Source organism: Neophocaena asiaeorientalis, unplaced genomic scaffold (assembly GCF_003031525.2).
Source record: "Neophocaena asiaeorientalis asiaeorientalis breed wild unplaced genomic scaffold, Neophocaena_asiaeorientalis_V1.1 scaffold40, whole genome shotgun sequence".
Taxonomy (NCBI): domain Eukaryota; kingdom Metazoa; phylum Chordata; class Mammalia; order Artiodactyla; family Phocoenidae; genus Neophocaena; species Neophocaena asiaeorientalis.
The window spans coordinates 2329743-2349415 of NW_020185335.1; the positions used below are offsets into that span (position 1 = coordinate 2329743).

The 19673-nt window shown below is 40.0% G+C and overlaps 1 protein-coding gene across 1 annotated transcript in view; it reads left to right on the forward strand.

Moving 5' to 3' along the window:
• Positions 1-19673, forward strand: part of HYDIN (HYDIN axonemal central pair apparatus protein) — a 431085-nt gene that overhangs the window by 152506 nt on the left and 258906 nt on the right. Inside the window, exons 10-11 of the mRNA XM_024735584.1 lie at positions 2708-2891; positions 18933-19032. Of these exons, the coding sequence (XP_024591352.1) occupies positions 2708-2891; positions 18933-19032 (284 nt within the window). The remainder of the gene's footprint in view (positions 1-2707; positions 2892-18932; positions 19033-19673) is intronic.

A 19673-nucleotide genomic window follows, 5' to 3' on the forward strand; every position in this document is an offset into this window, starting at 1 on the left:
GAATCTGCAGACTTGAGTGGTACCTGATAAACAGGAAGAGGACCTCTAGTCCTCATTTTATAACAGGCACCACAGAGTTGTTGTGTGTCCAGGGTCACACAGTCCATCTGAAGGTGGATGGCTCCATCCTTTCCTTGCCAGGTGTAGACATGGGAGTATTTCTGCCAACCATGATGGCCAAGGTTCTTAGTTTTTAATCTCCTCAGCATCCAGTTACCACCTCTTAGGGGTGTTGTAAAGGAGCAGGGTGCAGGTCTCTAGGAACTCAAGATAAGGGGCAATACTAGTTCAATGCTACTGTACTTGAGACACAAGGGTTCCCCATTGAGTATAGTCCATTAGCTGGACTGTAGTTGATGCCTGAAGGTGATGGGTATTCGGGCTAGCAGACCATTTGCAAAATGGGTTAAATCCGTGGTTTTACTGAAAGAGAAGGTTGGTGTGATATTACACTCTCTGATGAGAGGTCTCTTCGTCTGTAAAACAGAACCACCTCTGAATTCAAGAGACCGTGAGTATCAGCACAACAAGATGGCAAAACAATAGACTGAGGTATACAGAAGTCCTCGTTGGAGTCAGCCCAGCTTAAGGTGGTATTGCACGTTCCCTTCTTAGGCTCTCAGCCTTGGCTCTAATTCTGCATAGAGGGCAAAGAGGATGACATCTGGTGTCCACCCCCCCCATGCATTATACAGCTGTCACTGATACAAGAGTCCCGACAGCGTGGGAGAAGAGCATCATTTGGGAATTTTTGTTTTGTCCTCTTTTGTTCTCTGGTGTAAGGGCTCAGTTAATCATACTCCTCAGTTCATAGAGCATCATCACCCTTGGTCCACATAAAGCATTTTATCCCCACACCCCATTTCCATTAACCCCCTAAGTAAATGTAATGTATATGACTCCCATTATTTATTTAACCAATACTTCAATCCGTTACATCGAATTTACCCACTTTTTTTAGTATTATTGCTAGAACTTTGATGAACCTCTTTGTTGCTCTTTAATTACCACCATGATTGTTTTTTTTTTTGAGAACTTATTCCTAAGGAATAGATATCAATAAATTCCACTTGCAGGAATACATGGTTTCCTTTCTTTCTGTGGACTGAGCTGTCTTTAATTTGCCCTGCCCTGCCCAGCAATATAAAAGGACAGCTGCTCTGGCTACCTTGTACGCTGCTTCCCATCTAGCAATAAAAAGGGAGCACAGAATGCTTTCTTCCTTGGGACCAGAACATACTGAACCTATTTCTTTGACTTCTTTATGCTATGTGACCAAAGGATCCTGAACACAAAAGTTATTTAAAAAGAGTTATTTGACATTGCTGAGCATGTGGTGTGTGAAGTCATTTAGAAAATAGGGCTGGGACTGGAATTCAGTGACCCTAGCCTCTCAGTCAGTACTCACATTACTAAATAATTTATCTCTCACCACTGGTAATACCAGTAAAATGCTGGGAAAATAGTCATGTATACTGGGAGGAGATGAAATTCGGTCTTCAAAGTTCAGGTGAAGTAACAGACACCAGGAGTAATGTGAGCATAGCCTGAGTAACGAGTAGAATGTCGGGAAGGCTGCTTTTCTGACTTATCACAAGGGATATGAAGATCTAGAAAGAGGGAGAAAAATAGGACGTGTCTCCAGGTGTAGTCTGAGCATTTTATAAGCTTGACAGCTTGGTAATTGCCTGCGGTTGATACAAGGAGAAAACTGGCATTTATTGAGCAACTGTTTTGTCCCAGGAACTATACCAGGTCCTTGATCACATTTAATTCTCAACATATCTTTATGATGGAGGAGCTCCTGTTCTTTCCATTTTATTGATGAAGGCACTGAGGCTTAGAGGATTTAAGTAACTCCTGAAGTCACAGAGTGAGTAAATAGATAGTAGAGTCAGTACCAAAACCTAGGCGTTGGGACTTCCCCTGGTGGCGCAGTGGTTGAGAATCCACCTGCCGATGCAGCCCTGGTCCAGGAAGATCCCACATGCCGCGGAGCAGCTACGCCCGTGTGCCACAACTACTGAGCCTGCGCTCTAGAGCCCACGAGCCACAACTCCTGAGCCCGCATGCCACAACTACTGAAGCCCGTGCACCTAGAACCCGTGCTCCAGAACAAGAGATGCCACCACAATGAGAAGCCCATGCACTGCGACAAAGAGTAGCCCCCGCTCGCTGCAACTAGAGAAAGCCTGCGCCCAGCAACGAAGACCCAATACAGCCAAAAATAAATAAATTAATTAAAAAACCAAAAACAAAAAAAGCTCTAGGCCTTGCTGGCTCCAGCTTCTGTTCTCTAGATAATAACAGCTAGGAAGGAATTCAAGCTAAGCAAGTGTAGCAGAAATGAAATTGCACTTAAAGTGTGGGAGGCAGGGTATATGTTAAATATTGAAAAAGCAGCCTGGAAAACACAATTACCTAAAAGAAAATATTTGTACAAATATACTAAGGGCTCAGGAGTAAGCAAATGGGCATTGAGTAGGACAGGAAGCCTGGGAGCACTTCTTGAAGGAAGCAAGCTGAGGTTCTTGAGAGGTTAAAGTACAAGGTCACTCAGCTGGTATATTATAGATTCAGGGCAAGGAAGGACCACCCCAAGGTCATGGGTGAGACTATTCCCAAGAGGATGGGCTGGCGGGGAGCCCTTTACAATGTTCTTCATGGGAGTATCAAAATGAATCTCATGTTTCTTGCTTTTTTTTAGGGTCTGTGATGATCTTACCAAAGAGGAAAAGAATGAGATCGATGGGTTTCTTGAGGAGTGCATTACTGATCCTTCACTACAACAGTGTCTTTCCTTTCTGTCCCGCACCTTTGAGAATCAGAGAAAGCTGGTTCAGGCAGATAGCATGCTCTTCTTGAATAACATTTTCAGTGTTGAGCCTCTGGTAAGCACATAAATACAGTCTGACCTTACAGTAAATGTAGTAGGGATGCAGGGCTTAATTTGATGGGATTACTCTCTCTGAGATTGATATGGTGAGTTCCAAGAGCATAAAGATTCCATCTGAGGAGCCTCATTGTCGTTATGAGACAGTGAATGAAGATTAATAGTAAGAACACTCAGAGGTTACATTTATAGGTCACACTTTATATGCACCAGTCACTGTTAAACACTTCATATGTATTACATACTTTATCTTGTTTGTATATATATTATCAGTTTTAATCAGTCCCCCATTCTACAGATGAGGAAATTAAGACTTAGAGAAATTTGATAACTTACTCGAGCCCAAACGATTAGTGTCAGTAGTTAGAAATTTATCCCTCATTAGCCTCACTGTAGAGCAGGGTTTCTCAACCTCTGCGCTATTGACATTTGGGGCTGGATAATTCTTTGTCCTGTACATTGTAGCATATTTAATAGCAGCCCTGACTTTTACCCATCAGATGCTAGTTGTGACAACCCAAACTCTGTCCAGATGTCAGATGTCCTCTGGTGGGCAAAATCACTCGGGTTGAAAACTGCTTTGTCCTTAATTCACTCAATAAATAGTTATTGAGTGCATGTTCTGTACCAGGCACTGCGTATGTACCAGGCATCGATGAACAAAACAGACATAGTCCTTGACCTCAATGTCTGTCTAGTGAGACCTGAGCCAGAGTTAGAACAGGATCTGTCTGATTCCACAGACGAAACTTTTTTTTGTAGGTGTACAACATAGTGATTTGATATTTTTATAGATTATACTCCATTTAAAGTTATTACAAAATAATGACTATTATCCCCTGTGCTATACAATATATCCTTGTTGCTTATCTTTTTTATACATAGTAGTTTGTATCTCTTAATTTCATAACTCTATCTTGCCCCTCCCCCTTCTCTCTTCCCATTGGTATACACTAGTTTGTTTTCTATATCTGTGAGTCTGTTTCTGTTTGCTGTATACATTTGTTTGTTTTGTCTTTTAGATAATAACATATAGTATTTGTCTTTCTCCATCTGACCTATTTCACTAAGCATAATGCTCTCTAGGTCCATACACTTGTTGCGCATGGCAGAATTTCATTCTTTTTTATGGCAAAGTAATAGTGTGTGTGTGTGTGTGTGTGTGTGTGTGTGTGTATCACATCTTCTTTATCTGTTCATCTATTCATGGACATTTGGGTTGCTTCCATATCTTGGCTATTGTAAATAATGCTGCTATGAACATTGAGGTGCAAGTATCTTTTCGAATTAGTGTTTTCCTTTTTTTCGGATTATGTACCCAGGAGTGGAATTGCTGGATCATACAGTAGTTCTATTTTTAGGGTTCTGAGGAACCTCCATACTGTTTTCCATAGTGGCAGCTTCAATTTATATTTCCACTAACAATGTACAAGGGTTTCCTTTTCTCCACATCCTCTCTAACATTTGTAATATGTAGGCTTTGTGATGATAGCCATTCTGACAGGTGTGAGGTGATATCTCATTGTTTTTTTATTTTTTGCTTTGCATTTCTCTAATAATTAGTGATGATGAGCATCTTTTCATGTGCCTGTTAGCCATCTGTATGTGTCCTTTGGAAAAATGTCTGTTCAGATCTTCTGCCCATTTTTTTTTTTTTTTTTTGCAATACGCGGGCCTCTCACTGTTGTGGCCTCTCCCGTTGTGGAGCACAGTCTCTGGGCACGCAGACCCAGCCGCCACGGCTCACGGGCCTAGCCACTCCACGGCATGCGAGATCTTCCCGGACCCAGGCACAAACCCGTGTCCGCTGCATCAGCAGGCGGACTCTCAACCACTGCACCACCAGTGAAGCCCCTTCTGCCCATTTTTAATCAGATTGTTTGTTTTTTTTTTGATATTGAGTTCTATGAGTTGTTTTTATATTTTGGATATTAACTCCTTATCTGTCATGCCATTTGCAAATGTTTTCTTCATTCAGTAGGTTGTCTTTTCATTTTGTTAATGGTTTCCTTTGCTATGCAAAAGCTTTTAAGTTTCATTAGGTCCCATTTGTTTATTTTTTGCTTTTATTTCTTTTGCCTTAGGAGACAGATTAAAAAAAATATTGCTATGATTTATGTCAAAGAGTGTTCTCCCTATGTTCTCTTCTAGGAGTTTTATGGTTTCAGGTCTTACCTTTAGGTCTCTAATTCATTTTGAGTTTACATGGTGTAAGGAAGTCTTTTAGTTTCACTCTTTTACGTGTAGCTGTCCAGTTTTCCCAGCACCACTTATTTTTTTTTTTTTTTTTTTTTTTTTTTTTGGTCAACCTTATTGCGGAGCACAGGCTACAGACGCGCAGGCTCAGCGGCCATGGCTCATGGGCCCAGCCGCTCCGCGGCATGTGGGATCCTCCCGGACCGGGGCACGAACCCATGTCCTCTGCATCGGCAGGTGGACTCTCAACCACTGCGCCACCAGGGAAGCCCAGCACCACTTATTGAAGAGACTGTCTTTCCCCCATTGTATATTTTTGCCTCCTTTGTCATAGATTAATAGACCGTATGTGTGTGGGTTTATTTCTGGACTGTGTATTCTGTTCAATTGATCTATGTGTCTGCTTTTGTACCAGTACCACACTCTTTTGATTACTGTAGCTTTGTAGTATAGTCTGAGGTCAGGGAGCCTGATACCTCCAGCTTTGTTCTTTTTTCTCAAGATTGCTTTGGCTATTAGGGGGTCTTTTGTGGTCCCATACAAATTTTAGGTTTACTCGTTCTAGTTCTTTGAAAAATGTCATGGGTATTTCGATAGGGATTATATTAAATCTGTAGATTGTTTTGGGTAGTATGGACATTTTAACAGTATTAATTCTTCCAATCCATGAATGTGGGATATCTTTCCAGTTATTTGTTTCATCTTCTATTTCATTCATCAGTGTCTTATAGTTTTCAGAGTACAGGTCTTTCAACTCCTTGGTTAAGTTTATTCCTAGGTATTTTATTCTTTTTAATGCAATTGTAAATGGGATTGTTTTCTTGCTTTCTCTTTCTAATAGTTCATTATTAGTGTATAGAAAATCTACAGGTTTCTGCATATTAGTCTTATATTCTGCAACATTACTGAGTTCGTTTATTAGCTCTAGTAGTTTTTTGTTGGAGACTTTATGGTTCTCTCTATATAGTATCATGTCATCTGCAAATACTGACAGTTTCAATTTTCCCTTCCAATTTAGATGCTTTTGTTTCCTCTTCTTGTATGATTGCTGTGGCTAGGACTTCCAATACTATGTCACATAGAATTTTCAAGAGTGGGCATCCTTGTCTTGTTCCTGATTTTAGAGAAATAGCTTTTAGCTTTTCACCATTGAGTATTATATTAGCTATATATTTATTGTAAATGGCCTTTATTATGTTGGCGTATGTTCCCTTTATACCAACTTGGTTGAGAGTTTTATCATGAATGGGTATTGAATTTTGTTGAATGCTTTTTCTGCATCTATTGAGAGATGATCATACGATTTTTACCATTTGTTTTGTTAATGTGGCATATCACAGCAATTGATTTGTGTATATTGAACCATCCCTGCATCCCTGGAGTAAATCCCACTTGATCATGATGTATGATCCTTTTTACATATTGTTGAATTTGGCTTGCTAATATTTTGTTGAGGATTTTTACATCTGTATCCATCAGAGATATTGGCCTGTAATATTCTCTTTTTTTGGTAGTATCTTTGTTTGGTTTTGGTATCAGGGAAATGGACTCATAGAATGAGTTTGAGAGTGTTCCCTCCTGTTCAATTTTTTGCAATAGTTTGAGAAGGATAAGTATTAACTCTTCTTTATATGTTTGGTAGAATTCCCCTGTGAAGCTGGGCAGTCCGGGACTTTTTTCTCTTAGACGTTTTTTGATTACTGATTCAATTTCAATAATAGTAATTGGTACATTCAGATTATCTGTTTTTTCCTGATTCAGTCTTGGAAGATTGTGTGTTTCTGGGAACTTATCCGTTTCTTCTAGGTTGTCCAATTTGTTGGCATATGACCATTCATAATATTCTCTTATGATTGTTTGTATTTCTGTGATATCAGTTGTAATTTCTCCTCTTTCATTTCTTATTTTATTTATTTGGGTTCTGTCTCTTTTTCTCTTAGTGAGCCTGGCTAAAGGCTTATCAGTTTTATTTATCTTGGTTTCACTGATCTTTTCTATTGGGTTTTTTTCTTTTTTTGGTCTCTATTTTATTTACTTCCTCTCTTATATTTATTATTTCCTTCCTTCTGCTGATTTTGGGCTTCGTTGTTTTTCTAATTCCTTTAGATAGCAGGTTATGTTGTCTACTTGAAATTTTTCTTGTTTCTTGTGGTAGGACTATATCGCTGTAAATGTCCCTTTTAGAACTGCTTTTGCTGTGTCCCATAGATTTTGGAAAGTTGTGCTTTTATTGTGATTCATTTTGGTGTATTTTTGCTTTCCTTTTTGATTTCTTCATTGATCCATTGATTTTTAGTAGCATTTTGTTTAGTCTCCATGTGTTTGTGTTTTACCCGTTTTTCTTCCTGTGATTGATTTCTAATTTCATACTGTTGCAGTTGGACGAGATGCTTGATATAACTTCTATCTCTTAAATTTGAGATAGAATTTCAAAACAAGTTGAGACTTGTTTTGTGGCCTAGCATGTGATTTATTCTGGACAATGTTCCATGTGCACTTGAAAAGAATGTGTATTCTGCTGTTTTTGAGTGGAATGTCCTGTAGGTATCTATTAAGTCCAGCTGGTCTGATGTGTCAGTTAAGGTCACAGTTTCTTTATTGATTTTCTGTCTGGATGATTTGTTCATTGATATAAGTGAGGTGTTAAAGTCCCCTACTATTATCATATTATTGTAAATTCTTCCCTTTATGTCTGTTAATATTTGCTTTATATATTTATGTGCTTCTTTCACAGACCAAACTCCTGACCACTCTGCCCCACTGCCTCAAAATGAAAGTAACCAGCATCTTCTGTGTTTACTATCTGCTAGGCACTGTACATTACCTTAAACTTAGCAAGCATAGAGTGCTGTGAGGGTAAAGACAGCAATAGGAGTTGAGAAGACCCACAGCTAGTTAGAGCTGCCATTCAAACCTGTTGGAGAGAAGACATGGGCACAGGGACACATTAGAATAAAAAGTCACTTGTGAGAAGTGCCATTGACCTGTACGTACCAGTTTTCCTTATGTCTGTACTTCCAAATTATTACAGTATATAACATAGAAAAGGGAGTCCATGGCTAAATAAGTATGAGAAACACTGGGTTCAATATTGCTTGAAAGGTTTATTTGCTGTTAGACTTAAAAAAGTCTTTCATATGATAATGAGCATTATAAATCCCTTAAGAGGGAGCCTTCCCCTTGGAGATATCCTTTGGAACTAATATTTAGTGGGACTTACTGTGTGAATCACAGGTAAAGACAGACAATCAGGACACTAGTTCAGAGGCTGAGGTGATTATCATAGGCTAAGAAGTTAGAGTAGGCTTTTTGAGAGCAGAGCCTTGAACTGGGTCTTGCAGGATGGAACTTTTGGAAAACAAAATTGGGGGTGTGCATGGCATGGTTCATTCAAGGTTCCATTAGTGGATCAGTTTGCTTGAAGTAAAGGGTTCATGTAGGGAAACAAGGTTGGAGATGTGGGTTGAGGCTGAATCTTCTCTCCTGTCAGAAGACTATCCAGGGCTCAATTCAGCAAAGGGATCTTCAGATATAATGAGTTAGCCCAGAAAGAGGTTAAATCAAGGTGAGCATACAGTCTTGGAAGGACAGGACATGCACCTATAAAAGTAGGTCATGCCCAAAGGTGCTGAAAAGATCAGGAAGGCATGACAAGTCCAAGCAAGTAAGTTGCTGAGTGAGGCAGAGGCAGGGAGGAGCAATCAATCGTGGCAATCTTAGACGTGGCTGGTAAGGTCCAGAGTGTAGGCAGTCCAAGATTCTTCCTAGCCGGTACGGAGAATCCAGACTGATGACTGCTGTCCTTTTCTCATAGCCTTCTGGGAGTGGGTGACTCTGGGGTGGCAAACATTGGTGGTGAGAAGGAGGTGGGAGGCCTGCAGGTAAGGCTTGTATATTTCAAATTCAGAAGTAGGAAGACTGGGCGTACCTCAGATTTTCTTCTCATGCACGAAACCCAAAGCTGCTTGCTGCAGATATATGTGTTAAAATGTGGCACTTAATATGATTCCTTTCAAATTCTAGATAGGAACTGAATTGGGCATTCTTATCACAAGGCATTTTTTCACTATTAGGAAGAAAAACATTTTGTAGAATAATGATACACAGAAATGATACCTTTTTAAATAAATGAGACTAATTTCATTTATATTATGTGAAAAAAATACCCAGGAAGGGGATAGATAATATTTGCTTAGTACCTAAGTGATGGTTATGGCATCTGTAATAATTTTGTCTTTTCTGTACAGTATTCAGGTTTTCTTCTCATGATAGTATTCATTAGCTGATTCTTGATCATTTTTGCAAAGTGAAAAATGAAGGCATGAATTTTTCCTAGTGTTATCCGTAGTGTTTTTCTGGCCAGAATAACAGAACTCATTGTCAGTTATACTGGTATATTTATTGATCTTAAATTTCCTACTTAGAGATCCTGATAGTTTTATAGAAATACAGTTCTTGTGAGTGTAATATAATCTTACCTTGTAAATTAGTTTTGAAGGTATTTGATGGGAAAATTCTGTAATTTCATTAGCTTCTTGACTCTAATGTGAACTATGGGTATTTTCCACTATTGAGATTTTGGTTTTATGATACAGGTAAATAAATTTTGTAGTATTTTTGGATGATAGAGTTGGGAAAGGGTTTATAGAAGAGATGAAATCTGAACTGAATGTTGGAGGAAGGGTAAGATTTAATTAAATAGAAAAGAAGAAGAAGGATGTTTCCAATTGGAGAAATTTTGAAAACAAAGAAAAGGGAAACTTGTAATAATAGGTTCATAGCATATTAAACAACAATGAAATGATGGATTTTTCTGGAGCAGGTGGTCATGGAGAATATAAGAAATGAGACTGAGAAGGAGAGTTGGCATATCTGGGCTGCCCTGGCAACCCGTTACACTATAGCCAACTGTCTCCCACATTATGTGTTCTGTAAATATTGGATCTGAGGGGTGGTAGTGTGTGTTCCTTGCCAAGGGGAATTTTGTGCTCAAATAAGTTTGGGAAATACTGGTTCAAGAGAAGGTGACTCTCAAAGGGAAAAGTGCAAACAGTATTTCCCCAGGACGAGAGACCCCTTTTCCCACACAGTATCCACCGGAGTCAGTGTTGTGTGGATCCTAGTTTGGTAACTGGTGCTGAGGGTATCTGAGACTCACTGTAAGGTTTGGATCAGGAACAGGATGTGTTCGGGGTGTTTTAGAAAGATTATCATAGCATCAGCTTGTGGATCAAATTGGAAGAGGATGGTTAGAGGGTGGGATGGATAGTGCAGGTCAGGCAGGGGAAATTCACTAGTGCAGGGAGGGTCAGGGAAACTGAACATCTCTGCAGGCAAGTGGAGGGTAACGTGTGAGGGTGACACTGACCTGGAACAGCATGGTGATGGTCAGAAAGCAAAGGAAATGGCAGATGTGAGAGATGCTCAAAGGAAGGACACTAGAGTGCTCTTTGACTGACTGGCCGTTGATGGTGAGACATGGTGAGGAATCATATGTCTTCTCAGATCTGAACTAGAGTGACTGGGAGAATTATGATGTCTTTGATAGGAATTAGCAAGTCAGGAGTCCTGGGTTTAACTCCTAGCTTTGCCAATGGCGAATGTGACCTTAAACAAGCAGTTTGGTCTCCTTTGGCATCAGTTGCCTTTTACACAAAATAAGGATATTTGGGCATGTTGATCCTTTTTAGCTAGTAGGTTATGATTCTCCAGTTTGAGAACAGACTCCGAGATTGTCAACATCAAGGAGTGCCTTATCTTTATCTGTATCCCAGGCCTAGCACAGTACCAATTAATGGGTGGCTGAAGGAAGGAAGGAAGGAACGAACAAATGGAAATCAATTAATGATGATGATTTTGTTTCTGAACATGTTGAATTTGAGATGACACTAGATGTCCACATAATTTTGGGATTGCAGTACTTGTGGGATGGGAATCAGGACTGGAGGTGAGTATCCTTTAGAGGTCTTCATGGAAGGCGTGAAAAGCGGATGGAAATTTTAAGAGCAGAGCAAAGAAGGAAACTTGCAGTGGGCCCAGGACAGCCCCCAGGTGCTCATTTTTAGAGGCCCTGCAAAGAGAGGAGAGGCTGTGAATTCACAGAGAAGGATGGCCAAGAGGAGAACCAGACAGCTGAGAACTCGCCAGCCTATCCTACATGTCTTTCTACCCTATTATACCTTGTTCATCACCATTTTCTACTGAAGGACCTTCTGAATCTTGCTCACATAGAAGATCAGTTACACCAAATAGCCACTATTTAATTTCTGACACTTGAGCTATGCATCATCGATTAGTTTTTTTATCAGGATGTGATTCCTTTTGATTAGCTTCTTGATATGAGCTGAGTTCATAGTAGAAGCAGAGATGATTAAAACCAAGCAGTGCCACCTACTGATCTAACAGTCAATCTCTAATTGACGTCCTGTTCAAAAAATAAAAATAAAATTGAAGGTTGATGCAGGGGTTTAGAGACTACCTTGCTTTCTGATGGGCCCTTCAGCCTCTGTGTCCACCAGGTAGGATATTGTCTTCAACTGAGGTAAACTTAAAAAGTAAACAAAACCCACAAAAACCCATGTTACCTTAGGGTCTGAAAGGAAGTAAGAAATGCTATGCTTATATTCTCAGACCTATGTCTATATATGTGGTTCTTTAAATGCGTCAGCCAAAACAAAGTTTAGTTTAGCCCTTATTGTGTTCTCTGTGTATTGAGTGTTTTATGGGAACACTGTTCCTATTTTAGAGGCTCTTTCAATTTAAAGCAAGTAGATTCAAGATTAAGAGATCACTGTCCTTAAATTGTCAAAAAGTGGTGATGGGTTTGAATTTAAATCACATTTTATTTATGTGATCATGTGAGAAGTAGTTTGACTCAATGCTGTAAGAATGTCTGATCCAAAACTCTAGAACTTCAAGTTCTTACTCTGTTCTACCACCACCTGGCCACTGGCTAATTCCACTGTCTTCTCATCATGCTCATTGCCTACCATTGCCATGGGGTCTGTTGGAAGAACCTTGAGGAGTTATGCTGGGGCATCTTTGGTACTGATGTGGTCACAGAGTGCAGAAGTGGGAGTTTGTCTTTTGAGAGACCCCAGACATGTTCATTGAAGATGAAGTGGGTGGGCAAAGACCCAGGGAGAAGGCATTCCTGGGCAGATACAAGAAAATGGGCTGGAAGGAGTTTTTTTTACTTGGTAGTTTATTGATAGTCTAATAGTAACCATAATTGTTGTTCTAGTCATTAAAGCATGTGCTGTATTACTACCATTTTTATCAAATTCCTCATGTCCATTCTTTTGATAATGTCTTGAAATATTAATGCAATTAACCTAAAATTTCCCATTTATTCCTGACCTAGGGAAGGTAGTACGTTCTACAGAATACTGATCATTTCTCAAGCCACTTGCATCCATATAGTTTTCTTCCCCCTTTGGAAAAGAATTGTGAAATTTAGTCTATTAGGCATGTTTTGTGCCTTCCAGAAAAACAAGTGGAATTGACTACCTTCAGAAATACAATATTCTATTTTACTAGATGGACTTTGGCTGTACAGAATTTTGACAGTCTCATTCTGTTATTTCCTCTGCTTAGGTCTCTTGGGTACCCTGAGTGAGAGAGAGTCAGAGATAAAAAACACAATTGCGAGAATTGAGAGGCAGAAGAATATTACAGGGCAAAAAGAGAGAATTAAGCTTTCGGTTTCCATGGGCATCTAGGAGTCCTCTGAGAAATCACAGCACAGTTGTGCTAGCCTTGTTTCTGAACTCTGGTACTGCTGGCTCAGGTCACACTTTTAAGATGCAGCAATTTTCTGAATGTTGAACACTTGATATTTTCTCAGAAATAAGGGTCTGAGAATTTAAAGACCTTTGGCCAAACTGGCCCTAAATGATTGGCTGACTGACATCAGTGAGCAGGGAAGACATTTCTGCTCCTTCATCCAGAATCCCTGGGGAAGCTTCAGCTTAATGTAACTAAGCCTTAAAAAGGGCGAGAAACTTGATAATTTCTTTATTACCATGTAAGTAACAGTAAACTATGCTTTGTCATCACCTAAGCCTGCGGAAAACATGTGGTTCAGCAATTCAGACTTTGAAAGCACAGCTCACATTAATTTATTTTTCCCAAATCGGCATAGCATGTGAGCTCAGCAGAACCAGGTTGGGTGGGAGCCCAGATGGCTACCAAAGAGGAAAGATCTAGCTTTTTACTACAACTCCCTTCCACTTCTTGTACCATTAGTCGTGAGTCACATTGCAAACATGTGGGCGCTGACTCCTTGGAAAAGGACACTGGAAAGGAGAAAGGAGGACAGGGATCTGCTGAGAGCACACTGTCCTTGACAAGTCACGGCTCTTCTGTCGGTGTGGTTTTCCCATTCTTCACCCTCCCTTTATTATTGTTCGTCCTCTCAGATCTTTGTGCTCAGATTAGAGAACCATTGGAGGTAGAGGGAGGCCTAGGGAAGTCTTAGAAACAGCAAGGTTCCTCATGGCTTATGAAATAAATTAAGACCCTTCGTTGTTGGAAGAGACGTATGTCTGCTGTCTCCAGAGAAAGGCATGAGCATCATGCACAACTACCTCAGCCCTGCAAAACCCCACTGGAATTTTCACCGTACATGGGTTGGAGTATCTCACCCAAGATAGAACACACCTTTTGTGAAACTTTCTCTGACAGATGGCCAAATCTTAAACCCCTCTCTTAGAAACTTTTCTGGTCATTATTTTAAGAGTCAAAACTTTACTAAATTCACAGTTTCTAGTCCTAGGAGATACACTGGACGAGAAAAATCTCCTTGCGTGTCATGTGCCAATTCAATCTTTTCTCTCCATGATAATTAGGATAGTTTACCTTCAGTTTTTTAGCTTCTGTTTTTTTCCCTGTATCTCTGAGACACTTCTCTTTGCCCCAAGTGACAATAGATAGCCTCCCATTGATCTGAAAGGTGCTACAAGAGCAATTGTGGGTAGTGACACAGATTATAGCTTCTAATCAGTGCTTTTATTTTTTTCTCTTATTGATTGATAGAAATTTGACTTTAAGAGGATGTTTTTATTTCCCAAGAGAAATTCTTTAAATTTTTCTTAAATATGATAAGATAGCTGAAAATATTTGATTATATAGTCAAGAATATTTCCATTTTGGTGGAACATGATGGAACTCATTACACATTATAGCTGCTCTTGAAGTCATTATTCACTGAGCTTGTTCTGAGCTGGCTGTACCCTACCCCACCAGGATAGCTTGATAAAGATCCTCCAATGTTGACTGTATCATCCACAAGAACTTCCTGTGAGTCACCTTCCAAGTTACCTGAATGTTTGAGTATGAAGAGTGTCCTACTGTGTTCACTAGACAGGAACACCAGGTCATGCTGGCTTCAATGAAGCCTGATTGTCGGTTATAGTGTTTTTAAATTTCTCCTGGCATTTTTTAAAAACAATATGAGAAAGGTGAGACCTGACATTTTGTTATAATTGCAGTAGGGTTCAGGAAGTTAAAGAAAAAAGTATTATAGAATCCCAGCTCTGCCACTTACTATTGATGTGGCCTTGGGTGAGATACTTAACTTCCCCTTGCCTTGGTTTTCTCATCTTTAAAATGGGGATAGTACTACTTCACAAGGTTGTAAAGATTGAACTAGATAATGTATATCAGCATTTTAACACAGTGCTGGGAACATGAGCTCTCAGTTAATGGCTGCAAATATTATATAGTTTGGAGTTATATACAGTTCAGTCTTGTATTGTGTCTGATCTCTTGTCAGATTAGAAAGTATGATCGGAAAGTATAACATTTGAGCGGGCAAACGTTTAGATTACTCTTCTCAGTGTAAGTTGGGAATTAAAATGCAGCTATTTTATATGATAAATTTAGGCCTTGAGTCATGTTGTAAACTACTTTCCAGATAACCAAGTAAATTAAATGTGTACATAACCCTCTGTTCTTGCACTTTGGGTTTTGATTTTGCATAATTTTCAGAAATAATTCTTCATTGGAAGGAAGGAGATGGGTAATAGGTGGGGGGGGAAGAAAGGTGATTTTTAAAATATTTTATTTTTATTTAAAGATTTTCAATAGAGAATTTTTAAAGAGCCTCTTTAATCATTGCCCATATAATTTTAAAGGAGGTCATTTTAATAGACACCTTTCTCATGATCGTATTAATGACCTGTCATGAACCAGTGGTGACATGTTCATAGACAGCTTTCAGAAAGTCTCAGAACTGTCCCTGTCGAGTCACTTGGTTGTTCGTGTTCCAGAAATTCCATTTCCAGAAATATTTAATATTGGGGCAAAAACTGCAAACATGGGAATTAACTTTAGACCTGAAAATTCAAAGTTGATTCCTTCTAGCAGGTCACTTGATTAATAAGTGAAAGGCAGTCATGGGTCTGAGGGAAAAACGAAACATTAAGACCAAGAAGGAAGGTAATTACAGTAAAAGTGAAGGCCATTGGGACAATTATTTTCATCAAACAAGATAATGGTCATTTACAGATTATATTCTCCATACTCATCTCTCATTTGGAGCAGGAAAATGGACAGTGATGGGAAAGGAGTCATATATGGAAGGAAAGCAGAACAGCAGGGGGTTCTGTACGATGAGGCTGGTTTCACAGGACTGGGAGGAAAGGATATTGATGTCAGAGCCAGTAGGGAACATTCTGAATGTTTTGGCTTTCAGAAAGAAAGTTTAGAACTGAGCAATAAAGAAAGAAAAATTATTTTCAGAGACATAAATGGCATGGACGTTAACTTCAGAAGTGTGGGAAAAGTAATATGAAAGGTATCAAAGATATATAAGTAGCAGTGGGGTCACGTTAGGCTGGTTGCCTGTTACTGGGGTTTGCTCTCTCTGATTTGGTAGAAAATGCTATAGTGAGTTTTTGCCGTAAAGAAATTGAAGTTCTTTAACTTTTATTTTAATCCCAACTGAAAAATAAAAGTGTCCTTCTGCATGTTCCTACCTCCTTCAAATGACCTAATATTGAAAACATCCCTCTGTGGGAGGAAACTGAATGACCACGCTTCTGTTTTTGTAGATACACTCAGCCCTCTTAATGCACATTACCTGATACAAGCCCAGGAGAGGTTTTAGCATAGGATTTGTCCTTGAATTGTCTCCGGGGGCTCAGTAAAAGCCGTAAATTACTACGTCTTAAGCACAACAAAACAGCTGCAGCCCAGGATAAGAAAGCACGGCACCCACAGTCCCATTCTCCCAGTCTGAAGAACCCCGTGGAGGAAGGGCTTCTCAGCTTCCAGGGGGCTCCATATCAGACAGTCCGCTCCTGGATCCACTGCTCCCTCCTCTTGGAGGTTCTGGTTGCTTCTCTGTAGCATGTCTGTCCCACGGTTTTCCAACCCACCAGTCTGATAATCAGACTTCTTTGATGATGGGATGTGCAAGAGTGCTTCTGGGATAGAACTTAAGTTTGTTGCCTTCTTGTATGCGCATGGACCCTGGATTTTCTTGTGTTTGAAAGTGGTTTGGCCCAGCTCAAACCGTAAGGCCCTTGAATTTTCACACATGTACCGAGCTTATCTGATTCCTAGCATATCCTTTTTGGGGCATTTCTTACCACTCTGGTGAGATTTTTCTAGCAGAGGATTTCTAGGGATCCAAGATGGCCCCAGTGGTCAGTTTGGATAGGAACGGGTTAGCTGTGTCCATTCTACACTTCTAAACAAAGCAGAGCCTAAACCCAGCAGGGGAATACATTTGTCTCAAGGGTTAGGAGTAAGGCCAGGTCTTTAGACATTCTGAGATGGACTACCCACTGATACACCAGTGAATGGATGAGCCACTTTTTCTGCCTGGCCTCTCTGCTCATTCTGGCCACGAGTGTTCATAGCAGTCCATATCACTAAAAACCCCCACAAATCAAAATGGGCCAGGTAGTCGCTGTTTATCAGAATAAAACAGATACCCGTTCCAAGGTTTGGAAAAGCGCCACGGTGAAATGCGCAGATAAGCAAAGGTGCTTAGGACTTCCCTATGCCCTGAATGATCTCAAAAGTCCGTGTCAGCTCTAAAATTGTATGACTTTTGTGGTTCCAGTTGAGGAGAAAATGGCAGAAGTAGACTGCAAAGATGAATAGGCATTTACCAATAACTACACAGTGTGCAAACTGAGTGATGTGAATGACTCAATAAATACGTTGAACACTTACTATGAGCCACTTCTGGTTTAGGTGCTGGAGATAGAGCAGCACCCACCCTCATGGAGCCTTCATGCTAGTGGGCTGATGTGGAAGTGAGAGCTCCTGGGACCCACATGACACCCACAGCCCTCACTGCTACTTCTTTTTTTTTTTTTTTAATATTTATTTATTTATTTGGCCGTGCCAGGTCTTAGTTGCGGCACATAGGATCTTTGTTGCCACATGCGGGATCTTCATTGCAGCATGTGGGATCTAGTTTCCTGACCAGGGATCGAACCCAGGCCCCCTGCATTGGGAGTGCAGAGTCTTAACCACTGGGCCACCAGGGAAGTCCCCCTCACTGCTGCTTCTCGGAGACTCTGTGCCCTTCATGCTTCTGAAGCAGGGCGACGTTGCCTGAGAAGCACACTCACCAGGCTGTTACCTTCGTAAGCAAACCCAAATTGGCTCTAGTTTTCTGTTTTCCCCATCTTGTTTGACGTCTGCATTTTAAACCACTTTGCTCTCTGCTTGATTCTTCACTCCAGCACTATGTTCAGTTCCAGCCAAACTAGAAATAGAACATGCATGTGGGACTGTCTGAAACTGGATCCTAATTATTTATCAAGTTGCCTTTCCTTAGTTTTCTATTCAGTTGGTAGGACCATTTATACATTTTTAGGTGTGCTTATCACTGATGTCCTTGGCCTTATTTACAGAAACCATAGGAAAAAAACACATTTTCCCCCTAATTTTTCTGATACTTTCATCTTAGTCTTTCTAAGTGGCATAAGAATGACATCAGTCATAGCAAACAGTTATTTGCTGAGCTCTTACTGTGTACTGAATGTGGGTCAGAAAGCATTTGACCTGCATGACCCCTCGTCAGACCTTAGGAAACCCTTTGAGGCAGGTGCTATAGCATCTCCTTTTACAGCCCTGAAAAGTTACATGGTTAGTACAAAAATATTTTTCAAAAGATATCTCAAGGGGATTCTGATATGTGGTATGTTGCATTACAAGTTCAAAACTTGGTTTTCTTATTGTGACTTTTGAGTAGTTTGAGTTAAAACGAGAAATAATATCACACTGGATCAGAACCAGAGTTTGATCTGGCCGTTGTTCTGCCTTGAGCCATTGCCGTTTTCACAGAATAAGAGTATTTCCTTATGCTGTCACTCAAAAGTTAGGAATGGTTTTTCCATCAGGTGAGTTACATACTTCTTTCCCTGTGGCCTTTCTGGACCTTATATAGATAAGGCGCAGCACTTATCATGTATATTTCAAGATATTTGTGTACATTTTTATCATCTCTCTGAGGTGTGAGCTCCATGCAATCTTAGACCATACCTTTCTTCATCTCTGAAGCCCAATGCTGGACACACAGTGGCATATAATGAATGTTAATTGAATCCACAAATTTTAAAAATGCCCTAAACACCCTAGTTTCCTTTAGTAACTAATTATATATTCATGAACTCACTGAAATGATCTTTGAAGCTTGTTTGCAGCTTGTACCACCTCTTAACAAGTAGTAGAAATTTCCTATCTGTTGGGTAAAATTGTGCTTTCTTTTATTTGTTGTCAAAATATTTCCTTCAAATTTCCTGGAGTTACAACAACAGCATTTAAAAGCAGTGCATTCCTTCCATCATATTGTTTTTTAATGATTCTGTCATGTTTTTAGGAAGGTGATGTCTGGCCCAATTCATCAGCTGAAATCACTGTGTACTTTAACCCTCGGGAAGCCAAACTCTACCAGCAGACTGTTTACTGTGACATTTCAGGTAAAGACTTCTTCCGTGTGGTAAACTCAGGTTACCAAGTACCTAGAGCATGAAGTGATAAAGTGTGTGTGTGTGTGTGTGTGAGTGTGTGTGAGAGAGAGAGAGAGAGAGGGAGGGAGGGAGGGAGGGAGGAGAGAATGTTCAGGCTACGTGCCGTGTATGATATCAATAGGGGAATGATGGAGTCAAGCTAGGCATGTCACACTTTCTAGTACAGATCAAACTTTGAAGTACATTACAATTGTGGTGTGGTGGGTGGGGATGGGAAACCATGGGTCTGGGTTACCCTTTGATTTTTAGAGCAGTAAGAATATTACCTGACACCAGTTCTCACAGTGTTATATCACAATGGTATATTTTGTTCTTTTTGTAGTATTTGGCTACTTAATATTTTCCTTTTTAAGTTTTTAATCATAATAATGCAGGCCAAGTGAGATGGGAAGGCAGCCTGGCGGTGGCCAGAGCCACAAGGAGGGTGTACTAGTTGGGTGACAACCTGATGGCTTCAGGAGGTTGGATACATATAGAGGAGTTAAGCAAAAAGTAAATATATTGAGGATAACAAGAGCCAGTATTTTTCACTCTCGAAGGGAGGAGATACAAATATGGAAAGGAGGAAGCCTAAGATGAGCCCTTTGATA